The sequence below is a fragment of the Oppia nitens genome, unplaced genomic scaffold (genome assembly GCF_028296485.1).
Source record: "Oppia nitens isolate AA-2021 unplaced genomic scaffold, nextdenovo-longstitch-racon4-pilon3 scaffold21_pilon_pilon_pilon, whole genome shotgun sequence".
Classification (NCBI taxonomy): Eukaryota; Metazoa; Arthropoda; class Arachnida; order Sarcoptiformes; family Oppiidae; genus Oppia; species Oppia nitens.
The window spans coordinates 416718-428429 of record NW_026533201.1 but is presented as its reverse complement, the minus strand read 5'-3'; the positions used below and the strand labels follow the sequence as shown (position 1 = coordinate 428429).

Sequence of the window (11712 nt, the reverse complement as noted above, 5' to 3'; positions counted from 1 at the left end):
AAAATATTATGTCTGGAAATTTTAGACATTTAGACATTAATTTGATGACACATTTGAATTATTATTATTATTAAATATTTTGAAATTTAATTTTAGATTTAAAAAAAAATATTTATATATATATATATCAGTCAATTTCAGTACATAGTTTAAACTTAATAAAAATTAATGTATAGTTACTAAATGCTATACTAAGTATTAATATATATATATATATATATATATATGATATATCTGATAGTCAAACTAAAGATTTAAATTAAATTTAAATTATATATTTTCTTATATATATTTAATTTAATAAATTAGTAAATATTTTAAAATTAATTATATAACTTTTTTTTTGTTTTTTTAACTATTAATTTAATTTTAACAAATCTATTAGTTTATGTTAAATATATATATATACTAAAACAATGGACAGTTGTCAATCCTATATTTTTTTCAATTTATTAAATATTTATTGTGTTGTTGTTGTTTAATATAATAAATGATTATTAGCTGACATACCGTTTCAATGTATTATATGATTGTAAAGTAATATACAGTAAACTACAGTACAATATACAATAATACCCCATGAATTAAATGTGTGATACAAACACGTGAAATATAATCTTAATATAATCAATATATATATAACTTTGTATATATATGCTATTATTAGCAATATATATTTTGTTTATTTAGTTTTAAAAAAAATAATTATAAATAACTTTAATAAAACTTGTAGAGTAAAAATTAAAATTCAAGTTTTATAATAATCTAAAAAATTAAGTTTATTTTGAAAAATAATAAATAGCTAGATCAAAAAATAAAATAAAATATTTATTGATATTAATTAAAAATTAATGACATTAGAATACAAATTATATTATTAATTATTTAATTAATTATTATTTAATAATATTTTACAAACAATTAACAAATAGTTTATTTACAAACAATTATTTATATAGTAATATATTATTTTTTTTATATATTATATAATCACTCAATACATACAATACAATTGCATATCAAATATAAGACCCACTTGGCTATACACCCCCCCCTCCAACTCCTATCACTAAAACAAATCAATATAATTATTAGACTAATATTCAATTTGTTAAATAAAATACTGCTATAATGTCTATACATTTAAAATATAAAAACACACATACAGTCAGTGCATAATATAAAAATATCAGTTAATTTTGATATTAAAAATAGTAAATATCTGATAATATATATATATATTATACTGTATTTAATATATATATATATATATATATATATATATATAATTATATATATACAGTACATATCCTGTGTACTGTGTATTCATCTATAACTTTATTATTGATTAGAGACATATACTGTATATATATATATATATATATATATATATATATTGTATATATCATTGATTGATAACATAAAAAATTTAATATCTCTCTAATATATTTGTAGAAACACAAAAAATATATACAATATATATATATATAAATATATATATTATTAATTGACATTTATGTAAAACATAATATTATATATACAGTATATATTCAATATATTAGTAAATTATAATAAAATAAATATAATAAAATTTTATTAGAAATGTTAATTATAAAAAAATTGAATTAAAAATTTTTATTTTCAATAAATTGTTTTCAATTAAAAAAAATAATAATATAAAATATACAAATAAATTTTCATTATCTAAATTAAATATAATAAACTTTATTAATAAATATTTGCAATCATAGAAAATGTTTAGAAAATTACAAATAATTAATTAATTGAAATTATTTGTAAAATTATTATTATTATTACTAATAAAATAGCAATCAATATATACTGTATTTATTTTAATATGTTGTAAACACATGTATCACACAATTAATATTTATTTATTAAAATACTAATAATAATAATAATAATAATAATAATAACTATCATTTTATTTGATTTTGACAATTTGATTTAAACATGATATACAGTTTAAGCTAATTATACGATCATTTTATTTTTATAAATTTAGGATTTATTTTATATATATACATGTATTTTGTAATTTAAATTTTATGATAATTTAGATTATACTTCAAAAAAATAAAATAAAATAAATCTATACATATATTTATATAGATTTATATATATATACTTAAATTATTTTATGTTAATACATAAATATTCAAGGTTAAATCTAGCATTGGGGCAATTTAACTAACAAACAAATAAACAATTTTTTTTAGTTGATTTTATACTGTAATATATATACTAAAATATATAATAAAATTTGTGTTTTAACTAAAAATTAATTAAAAAACACCATTTAGTTAGTGTATACTGTAGTAGTAGTTGTAGTGATAGACTACTAGTACTAATCAAATGCACGTTTTTAGTGGTGTTTCAACAAAAAAAAATAATTTGAAATTTAATATATTTTATATATATATATATATTTTATTTATATAAATATAATTTTTGATATCATAAGTATTGATATATTTTTTTTATAAAAATATTTTTTTATGTATATATAAAAATTTATGATTATATAGTTTTTTTTTGTTATCAACTAATATATATGTATATATATATTTGAAAAAAATGTTTTAATGATTATTATAATATTAATATATATTATTTTAATGTCAGTTAATTTGAGTTGACAACTAAATATGTGATAATTATCTATGAAAACAAAAAAATTTGAAACAAATTTTTAAAACCAACGAATAAAACTTTTTTTAAAAAAATAATTTTAACATTTTTTGTGATGTTTTTTATATAAAAAAAACTATTTTTTTCTGAACCAAAAAGTTTTTATATAAAAATTTTAATTTTAAATTTTTTGAAACCCAGTAAAACACAAAAACATTTCAAAGTTTATTGACTTAAATGTGATTATTATTATTATTATTATATATTAATTATTATTAATTAATTAATTAATTAGTGATGAGTGACTATAACACTACTACAAGTGCTGCTAATAATACTAATACTAATATGAGTTGCACACAGACACTAACGGTGCCCAACATTGAGGTAACACCATCATCATCAGCACCGGTATCATCATCATCAACAACAACAACAACGGTACGACACCGTATGAGACGTGTCAATAGTATAGCCGTGGCCAGTGCGCACCGGGATGAAAAATTACAACGGGAACAGCAACCGGACCGGCCGTATGTATACTATTATACGGTATATACTGTATATTTAGAGACAGAGAGACAGAGAGACAGAGAGACAGAGAGACAGAGAGACAGAGAGACAGAGAGACAGAGAGACAGAGAGACAGAGAGACAGAGAGACAGAGAGACAGAGAGACAGAGAGACAGAGAGACAGAGAGAGAGACAGAGAGACAGAGAGACAGAGAGACAGAGAGACAGAGAGACAGAGAGACAGAGAGACAGAGAGACAGAGAGACAGAGAGACAGAGAGACAGAGAGACAGAGAGACAGAAACTATTGTTAAGTCATGTTAGCCACTAATATAAAAAAAATTATGGACATATGGGGGTTGACACCTGTCCTAAAACTAACTTTCCCCTCCCCCTCTATACCTAAAGTTAATTATTATAGTTATACTATTAATAACAAAATAATTGTATCTATTTATGTTTGTTTTTTTTAAATTTTTTATAATAATTTTTTATAATAATTTTTTATTTTTATTAATTACTTTTTAAAAAATAAATAATCTACCTAGATTACACGAGTGCCGGGATTCATTATTTAGTTCATCAAGCAAATTTCAAAATTATCGCGGTTTTCTAAATTTGGCCCTGATCATGCTGGTATTTATTAATTATTATTATTATTAAAAATTTTACTTATATTTCAAATATATTAATAATATTAAAAATTAAATTAAACATTTAAATAAAAAAAAAATATTATTTTATTTTTAAAAATAATATTAGCTATACTATTAATATGATTTTTTTTTAAATAATTTATTTGTTTGTTTGTTATTATTAATTAATGTTTTAATGATTGTTTGCTTGTTTTTAAAAATTTAAAATATTAATGTATTTTAATAAATTCAAACTGTTTTGCAATTACTTATATTATATATATATATATATATATATATATATATATATATATATATATATAAATATATGTGTGTCATGTAATACCGGTTAGTTAATGCAAGGTTTTATGATATTATTATATATAAAAACATATTTCATCAGAGTAAATTATTTAGCATTAGCATTAATCAATAATATACATATATATTGATTTATAAATTATTTATTTATTTAGATTTTATTAATTTTTTAATATTATTGAAAATTAATTTTTATTTTTTTATAGTTTATTCAATAACAAAAAATTATTAAAATTAATAAATAAATAGTTTTTATAAAGTGTTAATAACTATAATAATAATAATAATAAATTTAGTACTAATATTAATATTATTAATATTTATCAATAATATCAAATTATATTAATAACTAATTAATTATGTTTAATAGGTTTTTAAATAAAATTAATTAATTAATAAAATAAAATTATTATTAAAATTTATGTTTTTATGTTATTTCATAAATTTATTGTTTAATACAAAAAAATATTTAATATTGTTTATCAATTTCTAAAAATTTTATATAAAATTTATAGATATATATATATTATATAATGTTTGAACTTTATTTAGCCTTGACTTTGACAAAAATATAAAAATATATATAAATATATATTAAATAATATTATTTTTAACAAAATAAAACCTATTATATAATATGCTAGACAACAAATAAATACATTTTTATGGGAAAATATAATTTTTAGATTAAATTTATAAACTTTTTGGCTTTATTTCAATTATTTATATATTTATATAAATATATTTATAATATATATAATATATATATATATATATACTACATGTATATTATTAGTATATTATTTTGAGTGGAAAAATATCTATTGAAATAATAAAATAAAAATTATATTTATTTTATGTATCAATATATATATTAATTTTTTATATACCCCACCCCACCCCCAAATACATTTAATATTATACATAATTATATATATATATATAATCTAATACATAATTATATATGTTTTTAATTATATTAATTTTTTAAAAATAGGCATTATGTACAGGTCGGGTAGCACTTGAAAATATAATCAAATATGGCATACTTGTCGACCCCTATCAAATTGTACGACTATTTATTGGCAGCACCAGTATGTGGCCAACAGTTATCACATTATTAGCTGTCAATGTATTTATTTTGCTATCGTTTTCAATTGAAAAGAAACTGGCCAAGGTACATTACAATTTAATTATTATTATTAAAAACTATTAATACATTTTAATAAAAAAAATATTTATGTTTTAATAAAATATAAAGTAAATATATATATATATAAATAAATTACTATTTTTAGTAACATTTATAGAGTTTATTTTAAAAAAATAAAATAAATAAATTTTTGAACTGTTATATACAGTAAAATCCAATGATCATAGTCTATATATATATATATATATATAATATTTTTATTTATTTAATTTTTGTAAATTAAAAAATATAATAATAATTAATTAGTATTTTTTAAAAAATCATATGATTAACATATTTATAATTTTTTCGTAATATTATTATTTTGTTGTTGTTTTTTCAAGTAATTAACTAATTATATATATATATATTTAGTTAATAATTAGATAGATATAGTTTATACATTAAAAATATACATTTTTTGAAATTTTATTTTTGAACTATGTACATTGTACTTTTTAAATTTTATTTTTAATTTTTTTTTTATAAATATTATTTCCTATTAAACATGTGTCTAAATAAAATAAACATGGACAAATTACACAGTACTAAAGTTATAGGAAATTATTATTATTATTATATAATTAACAACTACAAAATAATGTACATTTAAATGTTTTATAAAAATTAATTTAATTATATTAAAAAAAAAATATTATCATAAATTATATAATTAATTAATTAATTAAAATTTTTTTATAGTACTGTATATAAGATAGAGTAATGATTATATATATAGTATACTATATACTATTACTTTATTATAATAAATATTATAAAATAGGGATAAAAAATAATTTTATTAATAAAAATTTATTTATTTTTTTTTTGAATGAGTAATGTATTTGATTAACATTACTTTAAAACACCAACGTAAAAAAAGTTAAAAATTCAAAAATCTATCATGATAACATTTAAATAGAGAACTAGGGGTAGAATCTATTAATTATATTTTAAAAATTATATTTTAAAATTATAAGTTTGCGGTTATTAAATATTTACAGTTTATAATAAATATAAAATATATTAATAATTACAGTATTTAATACCTTTAAATATTATATTAAATAAAAACAAAAATTAGATAAAATTCTAATTACATTATAAATAATAATAATAATAATAAAAAAATATTAATATTTAAAAAAAACTAATTTATAAAAACAAATTTATATTTATTTATTATATACAAAAAATTACACAAATATTAAAACTTTTAACAATAATTTTTTACAAAAAAAAATTAAATAAATTATATAATTATTTGATTAAAAATTATTTAACTAAAAAATTTAACAGTAACCATAAAAAATAATTAATTAATTAAATACATATTAAAAATATATTAAAAATATATATTATAAATATTTAATTATTTTTTTTAATATAAATAATTACTTTACAAATTTAATTTTATTAATTTTATTTATTTTAATTTTTTTTTTGGTTGATACCTACCAGTGCCAGCTAATTGAATCGGAAGCCCAGTACAAACAAATAGCTGTATGTTCATCGTTGATACTGTTCCCAGTGGTTATGGTATTTGCCATTGAAATGCATCCGATATCGGCATCCATTGCCTGTACGCTGTATTCAATTGTTTTCCTGAAACTGGTTTCGTATCATATGGTCAACTACTGGTGCCGTCAGTATCGCCAGAGTCGACACTATTCATCCAATCGATATCAATTGAGACGTAAAAGTTCCGATAATGTTAGCTATGATGAGCCCAACGAAATGTTGGATAAGCTTATTAGGACTAATATAGTGAACCAACTGTCCCCTAAACAGTCAGATAATAGTCAACACCAACAACAGTCAAACGGTAGTGTTAAACATAATAAGTCAAAACCTAGCGATACCAATAATAATCAACATCATCAACAACAACAACAAGCACTGGTAGTCTATCCGGCTAACCTAACCTACCGGGATCTATACTATTTTATGTTTGTACCCACACTGTGCTATGAATTAAACTTTCCCCGTAGCGAACGTATACGTAAGCACCTGCTAATCAAACGTCTAATTGAAATGGTAGGTGTTTTTTTAAAACAAAAATTAATTAGCATGCTTAAATTGCTTATGCTTAAAATTATCTACCTGTGCTGCTCTAGGTATTTTTAGTACAATTGAACATGGCACTCATACAACAATGGCTGGTACCTACTATTAATAATTCATTGAAACCATTGCAGGACATGGACTATCCCCGTATGTTGGAGCGGCTATTGAAACTGGCGGTTAGTTTAGTTATTATAATAGTTTTTAGATAGTAGTAGTAGTAGTAGTAGTAGTAGTAGTAGTAGTGATCAGTAGTAGTAGTGGTAGTAGTAGTAGTAGTAGTAGTAGTAGTAGTAGTAGTAGTGATCAGTTAGTTTATACACACATATTATTATACATTGGATATGTACAGTATATCACTATAAAAATCTGTATACAAATAAGTTTTCTAAACTTTTTATTATTATTATTATTTTTCTCTCACTCACTCACTCACTCACTCACTCACTCATACTTAACATATAATACAATATTATTTTTTACATTCTCTCTCTCTCTCTCTCTCTCTCTCTCTCTCTCTCTCTCTCTCTCTCTCTATCTCTCTCTCACTAATAACACAAACACACAAACAAACTGTAAACTACATTATAAAAAATCTATAAAAATCATATATAAACAATATATACACCCTATATACTGGTATATATCATATATATAAAAAAATCGAATATCATTAAAACAAAAACCAAAACTAATCATCTAATCTCCCGGTGCTACCCCCAAACATATACAGGTGCCCAACCATTTTATCTGGCTTATCTGGTTCTACTGGTACTTCCACTCTACCCTAAATTTTATGGCCGAACTGTTACGTTTTGGTGACAAACAATTTTACCGGGACTGGTGGAACTCGGAATCGGTTGAATATTTTTGGAAAAACTGGAACATACCGGTCCACTCGTGGGCAGTCCGGCACCTATACAAACCATTGTTACACCGTGGCTATAGTAGACTAAGGGCTGGTATCATAGTATTTATGGTATCGGCATTTTTTCATGAATACCTGGTATCGGTACCGTTGAAAATGTTTGGCTTCTGGGCATTTGGCGGTATGTTGTTTCAGATACCGTTTGCAATGGTTGTCCAACGTGTGGCATCGGGTTCGGTAGCCAATACCCTGGTATGGATATCGTTGATTATTGGCCAACCACTGTGCATACTAGCCTGTTATCATGATTACTATGTCATACATCATGCTATCTATTAAAGGGATTATTATGTAGGTGTTAGTGTGATGGAGGAGGAAATGGATGTATTGAAATGGACAGTTAGATAAATAGTGATTTATATATATATATATATATATTATTAACTTTATATAACTTATATACAATATATTATCAATCATTTTTTAAAAAAAAATAATATTTTAATTAATATAATAATAATTATTATTATTAACTTTATATAACTTATATACAATATATTATTAATATTTTAATTAATATAATAATATTAATTATTATTATTATTACTCGTTTTCATAATACTCAACAAACATTTATTTTTTAATTATTGTAATTATTATTATTACAATTATTTTTTTTCATTCAATTCAATTAATATTATTATTTAATTTTTTTTAAATTTCTTAATTATATATATATTAATGATTTATATATAAATATTATTTTCTGTAAAACTATTTTCAACAACAAATTATTAATTTTTTTTTATTAATTTACAATTTATGCAATTTTTTGTTTGTTTGAAACAATTATCAAATTTAATTAGTAATTGTTTTATATAATATTTAATTTAAAATTATAATAAAACAAAATAATTTACCAAAAAAAATATATTTATATAATTGTATCATTTAATTTATTATATATATTATAAAGATATTGATTTTAAAAAGTATATTATAATCTAAAAATTTGTTAATTTTTAAATAAATAGAAAATAAAATCTAATGAAAAAACTATAACTTTTATTATAAAATAAAAATAAATATTTTTTTATTAATAGTAATTAAACTACTTTTCAGATCAAATAATTAACTTAAAATTAAAAAATTAAATTAAATTAAAAGTTTTACTATTTGTAAAAAAATATTATCATTATTATTTTTATCTAAAAAAATCACCTGTTATAATATACATGATATTTATATATATTAATACAATACATAACCCGGATCAATTAATAATAATAATAATAACTGGTTTATTATTACAGGTATATTATTAAATATTTTTTTTTAAAGAAAAATATATTATCAATAATTTAATTTTAATTAAGTAATTATTTTATAATAATAATAAACTTATTATTTTATTTTGTTTATTAAGGACATACCTAACCCCTCCACCCCACCCCCCAAAAAAACAATATGATGTCCCATAATATCGATCACATTATCCGTGAGCATACCTACGGTGGCGGCGGCGGCGCCAATGGTGACAATGATCGGGCATTTATGACACTGAATTTGGACGACTTATTGGCCAAACATCGCCGATGGCTTGAATGTCTGCCCCGTGTCCGACCCTACTATGCAGTCAAGGCCAACAATTTGCGACTAATATTGCAAATATTGGCCGATCTTGGCCTAGGATTTGACTGTTCCAGTCAGGTATGTACGGGTGGGGTGGGGTATGGGTTATGTATAGCGGTTTAAACTGTACATTATATGATCCCAGGCCGAAGTTGAGGCCGTACTGTCCTTAAATGGTATCAATGGTGTTGGTGTTGGTGCTGATGGTGACCAACTGGCCAGCAATCGGCGCATCCTATTTGCTAATGCATGCAAATCACGGGCACAGTTACAGTACATACGTGACCAACAGATACCGATGATGACGTTTGACTCACCGGAGGAATTGGACAAAATTTCCAGATACTACCCGTCGGGATCTGAGCTACTCATACGTATTAAGACTGATAATCGGCACTCGACATCAAAATTGTCGCTTAAGTTTGGTGTCGACACCCGAACCGATGATGATGCTGGACATGGGCTACTCGTACGGGCCAAACAACTTGGTCTACGGGTTACGGGTGTAGCCTTTCATGTGGGCAGCGGTTGCCAACAATCCGAGCCGTTTGTTGAGGCCATACGCGAAGCCCGCCGGGTATGGGACTGTGCCCGCGAGGTTGGCCACCTGGGGATGCGTGTACTGGATATTGGCGGCGGTTTTATCGGTAGCCAATACTTGGCCAGTGTTCCGTTCGAGACGATTGCCGATGATATCAATCGAGCACTTGACGAGTACTTTCCCGCCGTCGCCGCCGCAGCAGCCGATAGTCCCGATGATACGGTAATCGACATAATTGCCGAACCGGGCCGTTATTATACAATGTCGGCAATGGAAATATGTACACAGATTACTGGCCGTCGGGTGATTGTCCACAACACCAACAACAACGATGATCAGTCATCACCGATAGCCGACACTAACAGTGGCCACCAATTGTTGCCGACGATAGCTAATAATAATAATACTAATAAATCGATTATGTATTACATTAACGATGGCCTATACGGTACGTTCAGTTTTGTTACTACTGGCCATCGATTAGTTGAACCGATACCTGTGTTGTCCGATGATGATGACATGACCGCAGCCAATCGGCAACGGCCACACTACCGATCGGTAATATGGGGACCGACATGCGATAGCTATGACTGTGTCCGCCCGGATGTATGGATGCCCGAAATGTTTGCTGGCGAGTGGCTCCGGTTCCGCGATATGGGTGCCTATTCGGTGTCGGCCATTACCCGATTCAACGGTATGCCCGCACCAATGATGCTGATAGTGGCCAATAATGATGGTCAGCAATCGGCGGCATTGAAACAGTTGGCCAATTGGCCGATAATTGAGAAACTAATTGCTGACTATCAATACAAAAGTGTTAGTGATTTGATATAAGTTTTTATATAAAACTTTTATTTGTTTTATAGAAATATAACATAAATTTAAATATAAATTATACAAAAATAAAACTTAAAATCTATATATATATGTATATATATATATATATTTATATATCATATATTGAGACTGATTGTTGTCGTTCAATAAATTATCTAGATAACTTAATAAATCAATTGATATATTGTTAATAATTAAATGTTTACAGTTTGCAAAAATAATTTTTTTATAAATAATTTTAAAATTACTTTTTATTTTTATTATATCAATACAAACAAACAAAAAACATATAGTTTTTTATTTATTAGATAATAAAAAAATAATATATATATATATTTATTACATAATAAAATTGTACTCTCTTTCTCTCTCTCTCTATAATGTTATAAAATAATAATCTTATTATTATATAATATATAATATTATTATTGAATAATACAATACAATACTACTAATAA

General features: G+C 23.1%; 2 protein-coding genes across 2 annotated transcripts; both read left to right on the top strand.

Annotated features, from left to right (window-relative positions):
- Positions 1–2954: 2954 nt before the first annotated feature.
- On the top strand, positions 2955–8638 carry LOC128953227 (diacylglycerol O-acyltransferase 1-like). Its single transcript, XM_054298703.1, has 6 exons — positions 2955–3185; positions 3713–3800; positions 5118–5297; positions 6774–7349; positions 7430–7555; positions 8110–8638. The coding sequence occupies exons 1-6, from the start codon at positions 3001–3003 to the stop codon at positions 8581–8583; spliced, it is 1629 nt and encodes a 542-aa protein (XP_054154678.1). The 5' UTR covers positions 2955–3000; the 3' UTR covers positions 8584–8638.
- Positions 8639–9701: 1063 nt separating this feature from the next.
- On the top strand, positions 9702–11251 carry LOC128953346 (ornithine decarboxylase-like). The gene is made up of 2 exons (XM_054298832.1): positions 9702–9954; positions 10022–11251. The coding sequence occupies exons 1-2, from the start codon at positions 9712–9714 to the stop codon at positions 11249–11251; spliced, it is 1473 nt and encodes a 490-aa protein (XP_054154807.1). The 5' UTR covers positions 9702–9711.
- The last annotated feature ends 461 nt before the right edge of the window (positions 11252–11712 follow it).